The following is a 23,085-nucleotide window of genomic DNA, read 5'->3' as shown; positions in this document are numbered from 1 at the left end:
GATGGTTGTCAAGTCTTAAATGAGATAGACCATATAAACTACTCAGTATAGATACATCACTCTTTTGAAAATAGCTACTTGTAAAAAAAAAAATAGAACATTACTTTAGTGTGATGGTGCATGCCTGGAGTCCCAGCTACTTGGGAGGCTGAGGTGGGAGGATCACTTGAGCCCAGGAGGTCAAGGCTGCAGTGAGCCGTGATTGTGTCACTGCACTCAGCCTGGGCAAAAAAGAGAGACCCTTTCTCCAAAAAAAAAAAAGAAAGAAATTACATAATAGATGGGCTCTGCTACCAATAATGCTGGAGGAAACAAATACGGCTCTTCACTGGACTACTTCATAAAGTCAACAGTCTTAATAACACACGTTGTGCATGTCTAAGAAAGGGTGGAGTATGTAGTGATTCTCAAACTTACTTGACCATGGAACCTCCTTTTCTAGGACAGTCACTTGGGACCATTGTTCCTCAGACCTCAGTTTGAGCAACACTGACTCATGCACACAAAGGCTCATGTTTTCTAGCTCCAGAGACTTGCACAGGTATCAGCAACATAACAGGTGCTCGATGAACATCAGGTGAATAAATGCAGGGATGAATGAGTGAATATATGAGTGCATGGAAGGAGACACTGGCCACTGCCTGGACTAGCCATCAAATTTCAGAAAGGCAATACCTATGTTCAATCAAGAAATACAAAGTGTTCTTTTTTTGAGATGGAGTCTCACTCTGTGGCCAGGCTGGAGTGCAGTGGCGCGATCTCGGCTCACTGCAACCTCCAGCTCCCAGGTTCAAATGATTTTCCTGCCTCAGCCTCCTGAGTAGCTGGGATTACAGGCAGGTGCCACCACACCCGGCTAATTTTTGTAGTTTTAGTAGAGATGGGGTTTCACCATGTTGGTCAGGATGGTCTTGATCTCCTGACACCTCGTGATCTGCCTGCCTTGGCCTCCCAAAATGCTGGGATTACAGGTGTGAGCCACCGGCCAAAGTGCTATTTGTTGGTGGATAAGAGTTCCTTTTTCAAAGAAGGACGAGAGAAAATAGACTTCAAATGACAAGCAGCTCAGAACCAGAGTCACAAACGAAATGGCTGCAGATATCAGCTACATAGATGTGTTAAATGGCCTAGGTGGAGACAATATGGAGTGGTGGCGACTGTGGTCAAAACCTAGGGAGCATGTTCCCTCTCTCAAGGGCATAGCTGCTACTCAGCTCTAATAAACGGATACTACGGAAATTTGGGATCCAATGATCCAAATCTTTCACATTTTCAAGAGATGTTTCCAAATGTGAATCACTAATTTTTAAATGTTATAAGCTACTTAATAGTTTTAGAAAATGCTACATAGGCGAAACAAAATATATTGGTGGGCCAGAGGTAGCCAATGAGCAACCGCCATGGGCTCACGGTGTGTGGATGAGCCTGGGACCACTTTAAGAGATGATATAGATCATTTAAAAAAAAAAGTGTTTACTTTTTAGACACAGGGCCTCATTCTGTTGTCCAGGCTGGCATGCAGTGGCATGACCATAGCTCACTGTAACGTCAAATTCCTGGGTTTATGCAGTCCTCCCTCCTCGGCCTCCCAAAGTGTTGGAACTACAGGCGTGTGCCACTGTGCCCAGGCATGACCACACTTCTAAAGTGTGGTTCTGCCCAGAAAATCAAGACTGGGATGAGACTGGGGTGGTAGGTGGTGGGGGGTGGTCAGGATGAAATAACCAAGTCCCGGGAGCCCAAAATCCCAAAGAAGTTCTTAGAGAATTACATAAATGAACATTTGTCACCCCAATTCGAAGGAATGGAGAAGCAAAGTAGATTATATCCCTCAAATCCCAAGATATCATCTATGTAATCCAGCGTTCTACTAATGAAGCAACCTTAAAAAAAAAAAATTTGTTTTTTGTTTGTTCGTTTGTTTTTGAGATAGAATCTTGCTCTGTCCTCCAGGCTGGAGTGCAGTGGTGCAATCTCGGCTCACTGCAACCTCCTCCTCCCGTGTTCAAGCAATTCTGCAGCCTCCGTCTCCCAAGTAGCTGGGATTTCAGGCTCCCACCATCACACCAGCTAATTTTTGTATTTTTAGTAGAGATGGGGTTTCACCATGTTGGCCACGCTGGTCTTGAACTCCTGACCTCAAGGCAATCCATCTGCCTCAGCCTCCCAAAGTGCTGGGATTATAGGCATCAGCCACCACGCCTGGCCAAAAGGAAAGTTTAGAAAGCCCTCAGCATGTACCTGTTATTCGTTTCTCAAAGTTTTGATTTGGGCTTTCACCCATTTATACTTAATTGAAGCAAACAGCCCCTGAAAGCTGAAAGTCTGCCTGCCTGGCGAGAGGCCCCAAGGAATAATTTCACTGACAAAATTAAACAGGGCACTTACCAAAAATGACAATCACTAGCAAGACAGGGAGCACAATCAGAAAATACCACGTGGAAGGAACTGACTCCTGCTCCACGTAGAGCTCCAGGTTTCCCAGCTTGACCTGATGGGACAAAGAATGTCATTAGACCCAACTGAGTTGGGGACTGTATTTATTGACATAATTTCCCCCCTAAAATGGCTTCACAATACAAAAAGAAGCAGTGAGCTGGGTAGGATATCTGAGTTCAACTCTCATTTCTGTGGCAGATTGGCTATGTGTCCTTGGGCAAATCCAGAATATTCCCTGTGCCTCAGTTTCCTGAAATGTCAGTTGACGTGCGCTGGACTATACCCTCAGAGTCTTAATTCTGGCCCTCTTTGCTCTGGGGGTTTTAAGTTGTGAGAGTGGGGACAATAAAGAGGCAGTAACCTGTAGGCAAGAAGCCCCTGCCCCTTATTCTAAGGGAGAAACTCAATTTTTATCTTTTTTACAGGCAGGCTTATTTTGTTTTTGTTTTAGAGACAGGGTCTTGCTCTGTTGCCCAGGCTGGAGTGCAGTGCTGTGATCATAGCCCACTGTAGCCTCAAACTCACCACGGGCTCAAGTGATCCTCCCACCTCAGCTTCCCAAGTAGCTGGGGCTACGGTGCACACCACCACACCTGGCTAATTGTTAAATTTTTTGTAGAGACAGGGTCTCACTATATTGCCCAGTCTGGTCTCGAACTCCCAAACTCAAGTGATCCTCCACCTCAGCCTCTCAAAGTGCTGGAATTACAGGTGTGAGCCACTGTACCTGGCATCCTATTTTGAATAAAACATTCTGTGGTAAAAACCAGATGGTCAGTGCTGATCAGATCATCCCTGAGGGATTTTTCCAGTTTTAGCATTTTTTTTTTTTGGTTATATTTTGTGAAACTTGTCAAGGGAAAACCTCTACATGAAGCTTAATTATTTCATTGATGTACATACAAGTATTAAGGCGTGTTTCCATCTTTGGACCCATGCTGCCCCCCGTGGAGGCATTTGAGCACAGTAGCTGGAGGATGGATTTGGACCCAGATAGCTGAAGCTCTCCATCCCAGCTCTGCCACCTGTGTTCTCAGCCATAGAACCCTGAGTTAGGTACGCACATCCAGTCTCCTTTTTCCTCATCTCTGAAATGGGATGTTGGGAGTGCCTCTTATGGCAACTTATGGGTAGCCTCTTATGGGTAGGCTGTCATAACTAAATGCATGACGTCATCTGAAGAAGTCAGCTCATGGCGCCCTCCTCAAAACTCTCCCATGCCTTCCCCAGCCCAAAAGCCAAGCCCTCGCCATGGTCCACAAGGTCCTAATCATCTCTTATTCTCTCCATGACCTCTCTAACCTCGGCAGCCTCTGCTCTGCTCCCTCTACTCCAGTCACACTGGCCTCCTTGCTGCTCTTCAAACACACCAGGCAGCCTCCTGCCTCAGGACCTCTGCAACCTCTGCTCCCTCTGCCTAGAATGTTCTACCCCAGATAGCCCATGGCTTGTTCCCACTCCTCCTTATACAGATACCACCTTCACAAGCAGGCCTTTTCTACCCACCATTGCAAAACCTGCAGCATGGCCCCCCACCCCCCTACACTGGTGCTTTTTTCTCCATAGCAACTGCCACCAAGTAACACAATTTTTATTTATATTCTTCATGCTGTGTCTCTTTAGGGAACCTCCACAAAGGCAGATGTTTTTGTCTGTTTTATTCTCTGTCTGTCCCCATCATGGCATAGGCTCTCAGGAGCTATGTCATGAATGATGAAGAATGCTAATACTTGCTCTTCTCAACTAACAGGAAAGGTGGAAACACTGGTGAGTTGAGTTGTTGTTCCTTATTTTTTTCTTGAAACAGGGTCTTACTATGTTGCCCAGATTTCTAGGGGCTCAAGTGATCCTCCTGCTTTGGCTTTTCAAAGTGCTGGCATTATAGGCATGAATTATCTCTCCCAGCCCAGTTGTTATTCCTGATTTAAAACTTACTATTGGCTGGGCACGGTGGCTCACACCTGTAATGTCAGCACTTTGGGAGGCCAAGGCAGCAGATCACTTGAGGCCAGGAGTTTGGGACCAGCCTGCCCAACACAGTGAAACCCGGTCTCTACTAAAAATAGAAAAAATTAGCCAGGCGTGGTGGCACGCACCTGTAATCCCAGTCACTTGGGTGACTGAGACATGAGAATCCCTTAAAACTGGGAAGCGGAGGTTGCTGTAAGCCAAGATCGTGCCACTGCACTCCCGCCTGGGTGACAGAGTGAGACTCTGTCTAAAAAATAAATAAAACTTATTATTACCCCCATTTACCATATAGATGGACAAAGAGAGCCTCAGGAAACTCAAGTGATTTACCTAAGGCCACAGAGCTATTAACTGGAGCCACTGGGACATGAACACATTTTTGTTGTTGCCTTCCAGTCTGAAGTTCTTTTTCATTGTCTTTGATCCAATTATTTATGACAATAGATCAAAAAGAATTTATATAGGCTGTACAGAGCCTCATATGGCATGAACACTATAAAGGGTGACTTCTGTTTCCCTTCTCAGTGGTCTCACATCTTTATTATGGGACATAAATATAGCAGTGACGGGTCCCCCAAACATATCTGGGAAAAGATTAATCACAGAAACTATGACTTCATGGTGAAGGAAGCAGGCCGTGACCCAGAGATTATCTGGTCTCCATCTGATTCTAATGCTACCCAGAGTGTGCTGAAGAGGCCCTTGTTTGTTTTGGGTTTCTGCTAAGACATGTCACCTCCGCATTTGAGAAAGGAGTGACAGCTCATTTGTCAACGGGTCTAGAGATTTTGCTTGCAGATGCTACTGTATAAATGTATGGCTAGAACAAAAGCTTTCAACACTCATTAGGATTATAGACAATGGTGTGTCCAACGCTTTGACATTCAAACAAGCACAGGGATGGATTCAGCCAGCTATTTTGGAGCTATTTTGCTTGGGCTAGCGGTACCAGCTTTGTTTGTCTTCTATCTAAAGTGAGGATCTGAAGATCCATGAAAGATTCCATTCTGGTCTCTGGTTTAGCCAAGGAATTATCACAAAAATCAGGTAAAGACAGCAGGTGGGACTGCCAGGTCACTTACACGAACTTTCTTAGAAGAGTTGGCAATGGTGCTTGCAGTCTTGATGCCTTTAATTTTGCAGAGGATGGTGGTGAGATCTTGATTTCTAGTAATATTTTCAAAACTGCAATTTAATTGCCCATTTTCCCCATGGAAGAGAGTAATTTCAATGTCTTTTTTGGAAATGTTGAAGTTGTCGTTTTCTTTCTGTGAAGAACCAAATGAAGATGGAGAAGTCAGAGCACATGTAGAAACTCACAAGCATAAACATACCTTTCCAGTCAAGGGGGCGGGGCGACATCCCACCCAGAAAAAAAAGAAACATACTTGAATTTTCACTTCCAGTTCTGTGTCCACCTCGGATTCTACCCGATACCCTGTGAATCTGGGGTCCTCCCGATACTGCAGGGTTCCACAGTCCAAGTAGGTGTCTTGTACTCTCAGCTTCACAGTGACATTTGTGCGCACTTTTGAACTCTTTAAACTGGGGGCTAAAAACCCGCAGTAAGTCGCCACACAATATTCAGAGACCTGGAGAAAAGAAAGGAACGTTTTAGTCACTTTGTTAATGAATGCCAGCTCTGATCTCTAAGAACTAAGTGACCTGAGCAACTTAACTTCTTGGTGCTTCTGTTTTCTCATGTGTAATATGGGGCCAGCAATACTACCTCCCTCACAGGATTGACTTAACCCTACATTACATTAAATGAGGGCTACGTTAAATGAGATTATGCATGCTTAGAACAGGGCCCGGCACACAGTAAGCATTCAAAACATGCTAGTTAATATTATGATATCATAAGTGACAATGAAAGCAGCTGGAAGGTTATGCCATGGGAAAAGAAACTAGGCTGAAAGCAGTAGGCTACGGAAAGGGGAAGATTCTGACCCAAGGGGCTTAGGTGTCCTTGGGGTCAGCCTGTCTGAGCCCTGGGGAACCACGAGAAAAGAAAAGTGTCCAACCCCCAGCAAGGGCCAGCTCCTGAAGCGCTTGTTGCAGCTGAATCACTCTTTGTTGGGGGAACCTCCTGCAGGGCCTTAGCAGAAGTCACTAGCCACAAGAAGGAAAAGCCTTTCAGGCTTGTAACAGAAAACAGGAGAAAACAAAAGTAAAAGGAACAATGCGTCCCCCATGAAATGAAGAGCATGAAAACTGAAAACAAAGCAGAAAAGGTGGCCTGATTTACAGGATTTAAAAAAAAAACAACAAAACATAAATAGGCTGGGCACGGTGGCTCACGCCTGTGATCCCAGCACTTTGGCAAACTGAGGGAGGAGGGTTACTTGAGTCCAGGAGTCGGAGATGAGCCTGGGTAACATAGTGAGACCCTGTCTCTCTATATATAAAAAAATAAAATTTAAAAAGTTAGTAAATACATAACGTAAATATATTGTCCTGTTTAGGTGTACAGGACAGGCAGAGGAGGCTGGTGGGTTAAGGGAGGATAGCAAACATTCTACAGAAAAGCAATGATAACCCATAAAAAGAAATTTGTCAGGTGGTGAAAAGTATCTTCCCCCACCCCCACCACCCCCTGATACTAGAGCATAAAAAAGACAATAGGAAGGGGCCATTGGTGGGAAAATAGGATGTGAAGAGCTGAGATCTGGACAAGCATGACCTTCCTTTCCCTTCACATCTTTCCAAACTCTACAGTCCAGAATCTCCTGCTCACATTTCTGTTCACAGGATGAAAACCACTGTCTCCACTGCCTCAGCAACCTTAACTCCTAGCAGCCTGGCTTCTTACTGAAGATGCCTTCTAGAAGGATTGCCGGCGAGAGGATCACCCAACCTCATTATCCTCAAGACTCTACAGTTCTGTACTCACGACCAACTCGCACCATGCGATGTGCTCTTTTTCACTGGTTTCTGAGCACACTCTCGGCCACCTTCACGGCCCATTCTATTGTCTTTCATTCCTTAAAAGGAAGCTTTGCCACCAGTCCTAGGTGCTCTTGTCTTCCTCCTCTGTGCTCTCACTCCCATGATGTCACCCCCACTCTCCCTTTAAAGATACTGCTATAAAGACAAGCTGGTCATCTCTAGCTTTACCATGCCCCAGCACTTGAGACCTGCTGTGCTAACCACAGCCCAAAGGGACCTGCTGTCAGCCCAGAGAGACTGCGGACGTCTCCGACACACCTGCACTGGCATGAGCATCCTCACTGGGCTCCCAGCCCTTCTTCAGTTCCTGCCTCTCCAAACTCAGCTGTGCACCATTGCCAAAATAATAACTGCCCTGCAGGAGATTCCCCAACAAAGAGCGATTCAGCAGCAACAAGTGCTTCAGGAGCTGGCCCCTGCTGGGGGTTGGACACTCTCTTCTTTTCTCGTGGTTTCCCAGGACTCAAGACAGGACACCGAAGCCTTTTAGGTCAGAATTCTCCCCTTTCCCTAGTCTACTGCTTTCTGCATAGTCTCTTTTCCCATTGGTAACCTTCTGACTGCTTTCATCGTCACTAATTGTCTCGGTCCAGTGTGAGTCCAGTGCACCTAGACCTGTGTCACTTCCTGCTCAGAGATCTTCAGTGGCTCCCTGCTGCCTACAGAATTAAGGGCAAGTTTTCAGTCTGATGCCGCTTTTTGTGGCCCCAACTCAGCTGTACAGCTATCCTTCTTGCTCATTCCCGACCCACCCTCTAGGTTCCCACTAAGCAGGATTGAGTGACGTTCCCAGAAGGGGCCTGCGAGGACTCTGTCCTCTGTACCTGAACTCACCTCCCTGCTCTACCCACCCCACTCCATACTGCAGGCATACTTCATCCCATCCATATTTAATCTCTCTTTCATGTGAAAATACCTGGTGTCTTCTTGGACTCACAGGGTTTCTGAACAGTTAGGGAACCAGAGGACCTAGAACCTGATGATACTCTGTGCTGTCAACTTTTTAAATTTTTATTTTATAGAGATGGGGTCTCACTATGTTATCTAGGCTGGTCGCAAACTCCTGGCCTCAAGCAGTCTTCCTGCCTTGGCCTCCCAAAGTGCTGGGATTATAATCGTGAGCCATCACACTCAGCCTCAACTTTCAATCCCAGTGTAGATTTGCTGCCTGCCTCCATGAAGGCAATATGACTGTCTCACTTATCTTTTGTCCCTCCACCCAGCAAAATGTTTTGCCTGCAGTAGGTGCTCAAAAAGTTGAGTTTGATTTGGAAACAGCAAGTGGGAGGGAGAGCAAGTCCATGAAAAACTCAGGCAATGCCTCTGGTCGGAGGGTCAAACTCTATGAATCATTCAACTGGAGGTGTTCACACCATGGAGATGTGGCCTGGAGTCAGATACAGTGTGAGGTTTGGAAATGGCTCTGAACCGTGTCAGCAGGCGAATGTGTGCACAACAAGGCTGTGAGGACGGCCTATCAGGAGGCCCCGGAATTTGGGTCTGAACCCACACTGTCCCAAGTAGGGAGCATGTCAGCCTTGGCAGGAAGTGGTCAGGCAGGGCCCCAGAGAGGTAGCCACCTCACATATCTCATCAAGGAGAAGGAAAAAGGGGAAGACAGAATGGGGAAGGACGTTTAGAAGTGTGTGCGAGTACACTTGGAGGCCTAACTTGTATGTGAAATCCCTCATCTCCCCTCTTGGCATCAGAAGCTTCCATCTAGAGCAGCCGTGTCCAGCCTTTTGAATGTGAGGACTTTTTTGCTTATCTGTGGTGGTGGGTATCACGGAAATGATGCACAAACCATTTTTTAGCTCATCAGCTATTGTTAGTGTTGGTGAGGCCCAAGACAATTCTTCCAATGTGGCCAAAGGAAGCCAAAAGGTTGGACACCTCTGCTCTAGAAGATCTCCATCCAGAGGCACTGGTGGGAGAACTGGGCAAGGGTGGAAGCCAGACCCCTCCTACCATTTCTGCTGTGGGGAGATGAAAGATAAGAGAAGGTGACATCAGATGGTAGGGAACAAGTTGGGTCGAGGAGAAGGAGAAGCACATGACAAGATTTCTGGGACCTTTGCAAGTCATCTAATCTCTGTGAACCCCAACCCTCTCTGTGCAATGGGAACACCACCACCTACTCTTCACAGAAATGCAATTTTTTATATCACACCTTAACCTTTCACGAAGAATTTTCACACATATTCATAAGCATTTCCTCATTAAGGTGACTTGCCACAAAACACATAAAAAGAAAATGTCAGGTCTTATTGTACCAAGTGCATTTCTCTTTCCTCATTGCTGCAACTAGAAATACTCAGCTACAAGGATAAGGTCTTATTATTTCCACTCTAGCACAGATAGTATATATGATAGCATAGGTAAAAGTTTATAACACTAAAGTCACAGAAATAAAATATACCCCCCAACAAAGCATAGTGTGATGAAAATAGAACCATCCTTGAAAACAACTATTGTTACAAAGCAGCTGGAGACTTACATTTATGTTTCCTTTTAATTCATGTGAAATGATTAAGTTGTCAATTACATCAAAATTTCTGCCCATCATGGTTATATTTTGACCACCACTGCAAGGAATAAAAGCAACAATAAGGGTTTCATAGCTAAAACACAGGCGTTTTGCATTTATGAACAAAGCTATCAATTTATTCATGTTTAATATTAAACCCAATTATGTTTGAGAGCAAATTAATGAATTTTAATTTCAAATACAGGACAATTTTAGAAATCTTTTCAGGATACCAGTCACAAATTCAGGGGTTTCAAGATGCATAAATATAAAAATTCAGGTCAGATCCTATTTTAATTCTAGGAAAATGCCCAGATTCTTTGATGGAATTTGAATTTTGTTGTGTGTCATATCGCCACATATAATCAGATCAGGAGCTGTACCTTGAAAAGGTTTCACTACACAGAATTTTGTTTGATTACTGTTTAATCTATATAAAGATGCTTCAATCTAACAATTTTCAAAATCAAACTCCTAACCTCCCAATGATACGCTATTTAGAGAGACAGGAAACACTTTGGGCAAGGTAAAATTACAGATGACATTAAAAGTGTACATTCCTATTTGGTACGCCATATAAATAACAGCTGCATTCTCTCTCTCTAAAACCAAGTCAGATAACTTCACGTTTCTCAGGGCATATAAGCGAAGTGGTCACTGGGTGTGAAATAAACAGCTGTCCACAGCTCTGGCTGCCCTTGTACCCCTGTTCACGTAGGTCACCAGACACTCATTCTAGGGGAAAAGAGCCTGGGTATGTCAGGTCCAACAGCCAGCTGAGCCCCTGATGACAAGACCAGGAGGTGGGCCTGAGCAACCCAATTTGTGTAGGGCAGAGAGAAGACACTGATCTCTGAATCCTCCAGCCACAATGGGGAAGGGCTGAGTTGGCCTCATGCCAGTCTGTAGCCATTACTAGAAAACCAAGCCAAGCGTGCTGTCCCGATGGCCAGCATTTAGGGCCACATTCTTGCTCAAGGCACAGTGACCCAGAAGCAGCCAAGATACACAGGCTCAGAATGTCACAGGTGACAGGACAGTAAGGAGCCTCTTACTTTATAGCAAAGCAGGATACTGCAGTGGCTCAGAGCCCAACCTCCTAGTCCCAGCTGTCTGGGGGACTGGGGTGAATTGTTTGAACCCTTTTCCTCCCCTAGTTCCCTCATTTGCAAAAGGGACAAGCCATAGCAGATCTCATCAATTTGTTGTGAGTATGAACCTCGTCAATAGATGAGCACACCAGGCACGTGGGGCATGCCACATCAATGTCTCCTTTTATATGGAGAATGGAATTGGCCCTAGAGTGGGGGATGTCATGCTAGAGCCTTGGTTTTGAAATTTCAGTTCCTCTTATCTTACTGTTATGGACTGAACTGTGACCCCATAAAATGGGTATGTTGAAGCCCTAACTCCCAGTTCCTGGGAATGGGACTGTATTTGGAGATGTGGGTGGTTAAACAGGTAATGAAGGTTAAACGAGGTCACTAGGGTGAGCCCTAATCCAACATGACTGATGTCCTTATAAAAAGACATTATCCCAGCTACTCGAGAGGCTGAGGGTGGAGAATCGCTTGAACCCGGGAGACAGAGGTTACAGTGAGTCAAGATCCTGCCACTGCACTCCAGCCTGGGTGACAGAGTGAGACTCTGTCTCAAAACAAAAAAAAAAAAAAGAAAAAAAAGCAGGGAGATCAGTACAGAGATACAGAGGGAAGACCACGTGAAGACACAGGGAGAAGATGACCATCTACAAGCCAAGGTGTAAAGCCTCAGGAGAAACTAAGCTTACCAACACCATGATTTCAGCCTCCAGAAGTGGGGAGAAAGAAATTTCTGTTGTTTAAGCCACAAAGGCTCTGGCACTCTATGTCCACCCAGCAAACTAATATAGCCACCTCTCTCTTGATCTTAAATAAGAACATTAAAAGTGATTTTTTTTCTTTCCCTCCTTTTTTTCTTCTTCTTTTTTTTTTTTAAACAAAGCTTTGTCTGTAGGTTTATCTAGAGAGTACTTTGAAAACTAGCTTCGTACTGTGTCAGGCAAAGAAAATATCGTTAGGATTTTAGTCCTAAAGAGATTTAGGAATAAAAATATTATGAAAGTGAATTCAAATTCAACTAGGGGGAATCTTTATTGTAGAACTCTTCACAATAACCAAGATAGGTACTCAACCTAAGTGTCCATCAACGGATTAGAGGATAAAGAAAATGTGGTACCTAAACACAACGGAGTATTATTCAGCCTACAAAAAAGAATGAGATCCTGTCATTTGCAACAACACAGATGGAACTGCAGGACATTATGTTAAGTGAAATAAGCCAGGCACAGACAGACAAATTGTTGCAGGTTCTCACCCATATGTGGGAGCTGAGAAAGTTGGTCTGATGGAGATAGAGAGTAGAATTATGGGTATCAGAGGCTGGGAAGGGTGGTGTGGCAGGGTCAGAGAGGGATAAAGAGGGGTTGGTTAATGGCTACAAAAATACAATGAGATAGAATAAGATTTAGTGTTCAGTAGCATCGCAGGGTGTCTGTAACTCACGATAATTTATTGCATATTTAAAAATAGCTAGAAGAGTGGAACTGGAATGTTCCTAACAGAAATAAATGATAAATGCTTGAGACGATGGATACTCCAATTACCCTGATTTGATAATTACATATTCACTGTATGATTGTAGAAAAAAATCACATGTGCCCCATAAACATGTCCAAGTATTATGCACCCATGAAAATGTAAAAAATACATAATAGTAATAAATAAAAACATTCAACTAGAGAGAGAAGTGTTTTTCTTAACATATTGGATTTATCTAGGTGAGTTTATTTTGGGGTTTCCATCTCCCTCTTAGGGAACATCTTGAAAATGTTGATTCTGCTTTTCATTTTCTTAGCTCCCAATATTTCCCCCGAAGAATTCAAAACAGCTTACTCTAAAGACTGTAAAATGAAAGAGGTAAGAAAGAAGCATTTTATCATGAGCAGGAGGGACACATAGTAAAGTATATCAAAAACCTAGGCCAACATTTCAGCTGTGAGTTTCCCAGCAGCCACGGTGAAGAGAAAAAGATGTGCTCATAGCATTCACAATGAGCATGGGAAGCAAATGCGTTGTCAGGTATGCATTTTTCTAGGAATAAATCCTAAGGAGAACTCAGTGAGAGGAATTTGGAATGACTACTGTTTCTGAATTTACTTGAATAAATCAATGATCTTTGTGCATATGACCCTTAACCACAATGAGAGAAAAAGATTATGAATCTAGAAAGTACCTGATCCAGGTGGTAGCAGGAAATATAAGGGAACAATGTGGCAGAGCAATGTAGGATAAGGATCCCACAGAAGAGCAGTTCCCACCATCAAACTGGATACACACATCCTTCATTTCTTTCCGGCTTGATGGAAGAGAGAATTTCATGTGGGTGTCATTTAGCACATGGCTAACCTGTATCCTAGAAAGGAGTAGAAAAAGAACTCTCACATGACACAGACACTTAGCACAGTTGATTACCCAAGGTGACAGCAGATGAATTTCACTTGAACTACAACACTTCATGAAGGAGCAGAATAGCTGCAGGCAACTACTGACTCATCAGGGGCCAATGACCCAAGTTGGGTATTATTAGGGGCTGGGTTCCTCTTTCTTTAGTACATTTTTATCTTTCTTATTTGCATTGCCCTCAGAACTGAGAAAGGAAAGAGGTGTAACCATTGCCTTGAAGAAGTACTAATAGAAAGCAGAACATGAACTGGGGGTTCCATTATATTAAGAATTATGGATAATTCTGTTGAGTATCATAATGGCATTATGCTTATCTGTTAGAGAGATACTGAAGTATCTAACAGTGAAGGATATGGTGTTTGGTTCTCATCATGACCCCGCCCCCAAAAAGAAACCCCAGATAAGATAGGTGAAGCAAGATTGGCAAAATGTTGATAGGCTTTGAAACTGGGAATGGCTACAGAGAGGCTCATTACACTCATCTCTCTTGTATATGTTTGAGTTTCCATAATAAAACGCTTAAAAAAAAAAGCCCTAGTCAAGCACTGAGAGGGTAAAATCCAGCACCAGACAGAGATGGAAATTCTGCCGTTCAAAGGGGGCCTAAACCAAGAGCCCAGGCATCTCAGAATCAATCAGCACTGGGGCCAACCTGCCCCCTAAGGAGTCTCCAGGCTGGGACTTAGCTGGGGCTGTCCAGGGTGCTCCCGACGTCCAACAGGAGCTGATGCTTGGCGCCCTTTCAGAGTCAGAGCAAAGCCTTCTCTGACATTCCCGCTGTCACCTGCAGCTTCCTCTGTGTGTCTAAAATGACCCTCTAAAGCAAAAATCATTAAGCCTGGGTTGTGTCTGAATAATGCTCAGTATAATCATGCTACATGAGAATCTATTATTACTACTTAAAGGCTATGTGCATGATGATTAACTTTAAAGCTATCACTAACCCTTTAGGATAAGGCAAATTCAAGAACATCTGAGTCAGTTTGTACTTACACCACCTCAAACGCTCATTTTCAGGTTTATATTCAGAGACAAGCTCTAGGAAATGTATCATATAGTGGTTGAACATTAAAATTCAAACTTGTTTATAAATTTTAGAAGAAGAGAGGTAAAAATGTAGATCATTCCACTACTAGTATTTTTCTCTTTAAAATAATTACCCATTTTAAAAGTACCATATGAAAAGAGCTTGGGATTATAGCCTGGGCTCAGGTATAGGATTAATTGAGTATTATGTTGACTGCTTGTGAACTTGGGTTCACCACACAGATGTGGTTACTGAAATGCTACATGCAGGAAGGTCTCCTAGTCATTTAATTTAATAACTGCAGTATCTCAAGACACATTCGGAATTAAGATGAGAACATAAAGAGTCAGAAACAGGGTAATGCTCTGAAAAACTACTTATTTTCCATGAAGTTGATTGCCTTTCAGTGAATACACAGGTGTCTAACTTCACAGATTTCGCTACACAAAATGAAAGATTTTTGCAATAAGGTATTTAGCCAGGATAAACAGCACACACAAAAAAAACCTATGTTGCATAGATACAGCCTCTAATGTGTGCTTGATAATTCTGGCAAATAGCAGAACACAGGCAAGCCACCAATGAGCAGCTGTTTTCATCAAGATCACAGAGATTCCAGATTTACTGCTATGAGGGGAAGGGCATGGCAGTGATGTGCAGAAAATGAATTAAAGCAGAAAATTCAGTAAATAAGCATGGCAGATTAGAATGCTGTACAAATCTGTTTTAGTAGTTAAAAACCAAAACATCACGCTTCAGCAGATTGTCTTAAATGCATTTCCATGATGAAAATAAGCTTAGTATTATACTCTATGTAGACTGTAACATCTTTTACTTCAAATTAGCCCAAACTTATACAAGTTAACAAGCAGAAAACTCAAATAATCTGTTGTGTTATTTAATAACTGCAGTTATCACATCTCTTCTTTTTTTTTGAAGGGGGAGTAACCATTTGCACAAGGACATTGGTGGAAATTGAAAATTCTTTCTCCAAGTTTCACCGATGGGATGAGTCTGGGAAAGAAGTGACAGAACTAACAATGTTCAAGAGATACACTGACCAGATATTTATGTTGGGTTGTTCTTTTTTACTACCATTATATGTAGTAGAAATTTAACTTTTGGAGGCTGAAACCAAACCAGTAAAGAGAAGGCTACAAAGAACAAAATGTCCACATAAAATGGATCCAAGAGGTTTTGTTTTTTCAACTTTGGGTGGCATATTGGAAGAGTTGCTCCAAAAAATTCCCCATCAAATTTCGAGGTACTCAACTATTTTTCCAAGTGCATCACCTAAAGAATGATGTTTGCTACTCCATATACTTGATTTTGTTACTGAAAATGAATCAAGACCCAAAACAGGCAACATCTGAAATGACTATATACTGAGATTTTTGGGGAATAACACAGAACAGAGTCTCTCACAATGAACTTCAGATCTGTTGTGAAAATTATTTTACATGTTGGAATTATGTCAAATACTCTGACTAATTGGCCTGCTTTGGTGGATGGCAATAATTTGACTATATAAAGGTTATAATCACATTGAAATTCCTTCGGCACAGGTTTGAGCTTTATGTTACCCAGAATAAATTATTAGTATTTCAACTCACACATCCTTATCACAGGTACTGGTTCCTTTCAGGATCATTGTGATGTTCGATGCTCGGGTAAAGTTTGCTCCCGTTACTATCACGTTGCTTTTCCCTAATGTCGATACTTTCTGTGGCTCAATGGACTTAATGTAGAAGACCTATTGGAAAGAAAAGATTAAAACAGGAGATCAAAGCTAAGAAATGGCATCACTCCAAAAAAAAAATCTGTTTATGTGCTGCAGTTTGAAGAAATCACTGGGAAATTACAACATTTTGCAAACACAAGCAGACAGTGTTTAATGAAATCAATGAATTCAAGGAAGAGTGCTGCAGATTTATGTCTCTCAACATGTGACAGCATGAGGTCAAACCAATTAGTCTTTGTCTCACAAGACAGTTGAAAATATAGTTGAAGAGTCTGACATTCTGTCTGAAGAGCGAGGTATCACTAGAGTTTTCAAAATGTTCACTGCCTTACAGCCTCTGGAGGCTCACAATGTAAGCAAAATCAAGGAAAAGAGAGTACACTGACCATAGGCCAATGACAGACTCATCATTAAGTTGAAATAAATGTCATTCCAGATAAATTTAATTCCCAAGAAAGCAGTTCATATTTTTGTTACAGTGAGGCTATTTGAATCCAGGAGGATACTGCAGGGGGAAAAACCTCAAGAAATCAACCTGTTCAGTCAACTAATATCAAGCAGTTGGATGTCTGAACCACTGTAGCCAACCATGGTTTGTAGATACCACAACCTCCTTCTTGGTACGCAGTTTCAATAGACTTTATCAGGCCTAAGGTCAAGAACATGTCCCTTGGAGTCCCTTGCTACCTAGTGTCATATCATGTAGGCGAATGCCACCTTACTTCTCCATTTGTGATGTCTAATCAAATTCTCCCTTAAAAAAAAATGCCCTTTATTTGATAGCAAGAATCATTTTCCCTTTTCAAGATAAAACAGTCCTGATTTCTTTCACTCTTCTGTTACAGATGCTACTATCATTCTGATAATTTTACTGTTCTTTTGTAGACCATTTTCAGCAAGTCTTATTCTTCTATAATATGGTGACCAAAACAGGACATAAGATGCTAAGACTCTTGCCAATAGAAAGTCCAGCAGATCTTCAGCAAGAGTGAACATCATTCTCACGCTCTTTTTTCCCCCGATATCCTCTGCCATCACAGAATATACTCACAGTCTTGATATTTGAAAATGACCCCAAGGTCCAGAGTAATCACATGACATTTGGTGAAATTCTAAATGCTGAGTGCATCCACTTGGAGGACCAAGTCCAAGAAGAAGCCCCTGAGCCACTGGGAGAAGTCCGTGATGTCCAACACCTGCCTAATACCTGCTTCTTGAAGCAATTGAGTATCCTCTGCTCCTTTGTGCATGGAACACTCATCGGGGTGGCATTGCTGGGCTGCAGGGGCTGCTCATCCTGCTGAAGCAGACATTTTCTCATTCTGCTCCTCGGCACACACAGGTGCTACACGGCCCGGCAGTCCCCATCACTCATCAGCACTTTGGATTGGTTTTGCAGATTGAGGTAAATTCATCAGAGCAATGATGTAACATGACACAGAATTGATTTTGGTAGCAGAATTTATTTTAATCACTTTGTGAAGGACGTTAGCCCTGTATTTATAGAATCACTAAGGGCCTGAAAGGGTCACTTTAATTATTCTGTTATACTTGACTGCATTTTATGGGGGAAATTATCTGCTAGAGTGGTACTTGGAATGGGGGGATTAGCAAAGCCTTCAAGATAAATCTCTTGCAAATGTCAAGTGTGCATTATATAGCAAAAGGCTTACTCTTCGCTCTTACATGGTGACAGCTAAGAGAACAAGTGTTTACTGAGCACCTACAGGGTCCTTAGGCCAGATGTTGTGGGGGACACATGATCTATGTGTGCACTAGATCAGGAGTTGGCAAACTATAGTCTGTGGGCCAGATCCTGCCCGCTACCTGCTTTTACATGGCCCCTCACAAAATGTCAAAAGAAGAATAATATTTCATGACATATAAAAACACATGAAATTCAAATTTCAGCACCCATAAACATTCGTCTGGGTAGTGTCTCTGGCTGCTGTTCCCTGCAGCAGTCAAGTGGAGTAGCTGCAGCAGTGGCCATACGACCCGCAAAGCCTAAAATATTTACTGCCTGGCTCTTTGTAGAGAACATTTGCTGACCTCTGCTCTAGAGGAGGCCACTCTCTTCTTAGGGGAGCAAGATAGAATTTTTTTGCTTTTTTTATGTAAACCTCAGTGCAGACTCACATTTACATCCAAGTCAACTATGATTCCGAGGTTTCTTTTCTTTCTAGATAGTCCTTCGTGCTTCTTATATTTATACTGTTGATGTCTGCTCAAGCAAAATTTTCAAACATGCCAAGTAAATGCTACTTCTCCACTCTCTTTATCAGAGGATAAAGAGAGCCTTACAACTAATGTAAAAAAGACTTTTTAAGGAAGTTATATTTTGCTCCTTAAATGGCTCTGTGAGCACCATCAGAGGACTTGCCACATCATCTTATTAACGTTTTATTTCCCTGAGTGGAGACAGCCTTGCTACTTCAAAAACATTTTAAACCCCTACTGTTTAGAGAAGTTTCCCTTGGCCGTCTAGGATGGAATCCAGCCCTGGCCTGTCTTGTGAAAGTGGGTGCTTCCAGTTTGCTTTCAAACAGGGTCAGATTAGTTGTATTTTGTTTGCTGGTAGAACCTCTTCTAATATTAATAAATGGGTTAAAGGGCTACCAGGAGGACCTTCCTAAATAAATAGTGCAGGTATAAAACAACATTTTAAAAATAAAAGATAGGGTTAGCTCTATGGCTGCACTGCATGGCTGCAACAATTCTTAGAAATACATTCTTTCTTTTTACCAATAAAGATTTTGAAAAAATCCAGTACAGACAAAAGAGCAAAGAATCATCTCCCCATAAAGGTTCTACATATTCAATATTTTAGATCAATTCTGTATTTTTATCAAGAGATTTTAATTCATAAAATCTGGCATATAGTAGCCAGCCCTACAAGCTTCTACATTTCAGAAGGGGTTAATTTTAAAACATAATCAAGCTCAATACAAAGAGACAAATTCTTACAGCCCTGTCGTGGGATTCCTCCCTCACCCTATGTCCAAGGATTTCTATATATCAAATCAAAATACTATGGACTATAACCATCACAGCCCTATGTTGTCGAGCAATTAACCTCAGAATAGTCTACTTCCTGTAGGTTACATTTTAAAGAATTCAGGGTTATTTTAAAACGGCTGCACAATCTGAACTTATTTAATAAACTACTATGAGCTATGGTTTTTACTCCCTGTTTTGTATAAGAAAGCACATTAGAAACTGGTTAATTAGGAGATTTATAGAATACTCAATCCTTTTTATTTTTTATTTTTTATTATTTATTTATTTGTTTATTTATTTATTTTGAGATGGAGTCTTGCTCTGTCGCCCAGGCTGGACTGCAGTGGCCAGATCTCAGCTCACTGCAAGCTCCGCCTCCCGGGTTCACGCCATTCTCCTGCCTCAGCCTCCCGGAGTAGCTGGGACTACAGGCACCCGCTACCTCGCCCGGCTAGTTTTTGTATTTTTTTTAGTAGAGGCGGGGGGATCTCCTGACCTCGTGATCCGCCCGTCTCGGCCTCCCAAAGTGCTGGGATTACAGGCTTGAGCCACCGCGCCCGGCCTTTATTTTTTATTTTTAACTAAGTCATTACAGGATATGGGAAATAGCACAACCACTAAGAAATAGTTATCTTTGAAAAGGTCTAAGAGGATTACTTCTGACAGTAAGAGTACCTTTTGTGAAGTCTGACATCAACACAATTCAAATTACCATGACATTAATGGAGAAAATACTGCTATGATTGAAAAGAATATTGGAAAGAGGTGCATTAGGAGGGCTCAGTTTATTAAGGCCAAATTGTACTCTATTAATCTGTTACAAAAAATCTGAATATAGCAAAGCTCTCTTTAGGCCTGGACCTGAATCAACACTCAGTGAAACATCTCTCAGATTTTCACTCGTGAAATTAGTTCAAACAGGACTAGATAAAAAGTCACATGGATTCAAAACCAGCTGGAAATCTGAAACCGAAGGACATTAGAGAGATGAAAGGTAGCACAACTAATTAAAGGAAAGAGTCCTGTGGGGCCCTACAGGAGTGAGTATTCGGTTCAGGATTATTTAACATCTCTATTAATGACTGAGAAGAGGATGGAACTAATATATTAATGAAATGTATAAATTGGTAAGAGTGGTAACCAGCAGTGGAAATGGAAGAGTAAAAGGAGGTGAGATATGGAAAGAAAACAGCAAAATACAGGTCCACTCAAGAAAAATTAGAGCGTGAAACGGAACAAAATGGTTATCCATTTGATGCTTAACCCCTGGGACAAACGCCTTTTCACGGGGGCCCCTGCTACAGGCTCCAGGGAACTTGAGATGTGATTTCAGTTGGCCCTGGAAATGCCAATAGTGAGCAGTGCCTCTGGACACAGAGCTTGAGACTTCCAGGGAGAAGATGACAGACCAATGCCCTGTGCAAAGAGATCAAGACTCACTTCTCTGAGTTGTAGACTCTAAAAGGAGGCTGACTTGGCTGCCAAGCCCACCCTCTGAACAACCCGCTATTCCTCTTGGCACTGGAGCCTTCTGAGTGTGGCTCCCCACACCTGGACTGGGTGACCAAAACTCCACGGCCAGGGAGGGCAGCTCTTCCCAGCCAGTGGAGGGCCCTGATTCCACTTTAAACCCAGCCCCTCAAAGTCCACCCCTTGGCCGAGATTCAACTCATGAATGAGATTCTTGCCGCTCCCCTCTCCCCAGGGCCTCAGTTGCCTCACTAAGCCTCTTCTGCTCTCCCTGTCTTGGAGCAGATGCCCAGCCGTGTCTGGATCTGACTCCTTCCTTCTGACCACACCCTGCCCCAACTTTTTCTCCCATGTCTTTGAGGTTAATACACTCCTCCCACATCCTGGCCAGGTTGGAGGTCTTACTCCCACCCTACATGTGTGGCAGGGATCGGGAGCAGGCTTTGACAGTCTAATGCCAAGAGAAGCCAATATTAGAGTCCTTTCTTCCAGGCTGACTTTTATTAATATCATCAGTAGTATGGTTTAACCAATGTTTATATTCAATTTAGGGCATACAATGCAGGGTAATGGTTAAAACTATGTTGAGTCAGATTACCTGGATTCATATCTCTCACCTACCATTTACTCTCTCTGAGCTAAAATTTCCTTATCTATAAAATGGGGGAAAATAGGTCCATTGTGAGGCTTAGATACTCTGAGCTCAGGGCATGGCACAGGCTCAGCAAATATTAGCTACCACTGTTCAATTGAGTACATTCTGGCATTCTCTCTTGTATCTTTTTCTGTTGTGCACATTCAACTGCTTTGTGAAAATGAATCTTATTTCCTCCAAAATATTGTAAGTTCTACCATGTAAGCTCCATGCAGCCACACATTTTGCCTGCCTGTTTAGCACACAGTAGTTGTTCAACAAACAAATTTTGAATAAATGATTGTAAGTTAATTCTACAGTACCTGGCCCTATGCTAGGCCCATAGAAGCTACTCAGCAAGGTATATGTGAAATTTAATTTCACTCTTGAAGGCAAGGTCCCCAAAAGCATTCATTTGGATTGCCTGTGAGAGATCAAAAATGCATATTTAAAAGTGATGGAGGGGCTGGGTGCGGTGGCTCACGCCTGTAATCCCAGCACTTTGGGAGGCTAAGGCAGGCAGATCACCTGAGGTCAGGAGTTTGAGACCAGCCTGGCCAACATGGTGAAACCCTGTCTCTACTAAAAACAGAAAAAATTAGTCGGGCATGGTGGTGAGAGCCTGTAATCCCAGCTACTTGGGAGGCCAAGGCAGGAGAACCACTTGAACTGGGGAGGCAGAGGTTGCAATGAGCCGAGATTGTGCCATTGCACTCCAGCCTGGGCAACAAGAGTGAAACTCCATTTTGGGGGGAAAAAAAGTGATGGAGGAAGAGAAGAGGAGGTACAAGGTAGAGAAAGAACCATTTGAATGTAAATTGCCAGGAGATATGACTTTGTATGGTTTATTTCTGCCCTACAGTGATAAGCATATTGAGGTAATAACAAATATTAGAATGACATCACATCATAAGTCTTCACAATCTCTGCTTGAATGCACAAAAGAGAGGGGAGCTATTGCTGGTCTCAGTGGGTGAAGGCACCAGATGTGAGAATGTTAAGAAATGGAAGGAGAAGTGGTCAGGGCAGGGTCACAGGGCCAACGGTCCCTGACAAGGTTTCAACTACTAGATATGTGGAGAGAAACACACAGATGGTCAGACACTGGCCTTTATAGCTTGAAATACTCCTCCTACAAGGTCATACATAGGTTTTTGAGCTCATTTCTCTATTGTGGTCACACTTTTCTGTAATGCAGCCCCCTTGGCAGATGATGCTATACGTTTCAGGGTCAGGATACAGGGGTAGGTCTTGGGGTCATGAAACAGTGTGAGGGCTACCGGTCTAGTAGGGATTGAACCAGGACCCTACCTCGTAAGTACCAGATCCTTGGATTAGCAAACTCATACACTAAAAAAATAAAATAAGACACCTTGAATAGCATTCCATTGCCACTGAAGAATAAAGTCAGCACTCATAGGGCTGGTATGTTTGCAGGCTCCAGGGTCATTTCAACCTTGTGTCTCACAATTTCCTGCATCCTCTGTGCCTACTTAGGGTTTCCTCTAGTGTGTGTCCTGGAATCTTCTGGCTCCTACCCCCACACTGTGCTTATGCCGGTTCCTCTGCTTCGAATACCCACATTCATGTGTCTGGATGCTTCTTGTCCGCAAAGGTGGGCTGAAATGCCATCTGCATCAATCAATCCATCCATCCATCAAAGACTTAACCAACCACACTGATTAAGTGTTTTCAACTTCAAGGCACTGGGTTTAAGCAAACAGGAAGGACTAAGACAAAGCCCCAGGCACAGAGAGGCTCTCTGTATACTTTCTGGTACTTTCTCTATGTTAACATTTTTAAAATCTTGTATCGTTACTCATG

General features: G+C 42.9%; 1 protein-coding gene across 1 annotated transcript in view; it reads right to left on the bottom strand.

Annotated features, from left to right (window-relative positions):
- Positions 1 to 23,085, bottom strand: part of PLXNC1 (plexin C1) — a 160,481-nt gene that overhangs the window by 54,367 nt on the left and 83,029 nt on the right. Inside the window, exons 10-15 of the mRNA XM_011933948.1 lie at positions 16,030 to 16,169; positions 13,160 to 13,339; positions 9,857 to 9,944; positions 5,799 to 6,002; positions 5,493 to 5,678; positions 2,389 to 2,491 (exon numbers count right to left, since the gene is read on the bottom strand). Of these exons, the coding sequence (XP_011789338.1) occupies positions 2,389 to 2,491; positions 5,493 to 5,678; positions 5,799 to 6,002; positions 9,857 to 9,944; positions 13,160 to 13,339; positions 16,030 to 16,169 (901 nt within the window). The remainder of the gene's footprint in view (positions 1 to 2,388; positions 2,492 to 5,492; positions 5,679 to 5,798; positions 6,003 to 9,856; positions 9,945 to 13,159; positions 13,340 to 16,029; positions 16,170 to 23,085) is intronic.

Source organism: Colobus angolensis, unplaced genomic scaffold (genome assembly GCF_000951035.1).
Source record: "Colobus angolensis palliatus isolate OR3802 unplaced genomic scaffold, Cang.pa_1.0 Scaffold10, whole genome shotgun sequence".
NCBI lineage: Eukaryota > Metazoa > Chordata > Mammalia > Primates > Cercopithecidae > Colobus > Colobus angolensis.
This window is presented reverse-complemented; position numbering and strand designations above follow the sequence as displayed.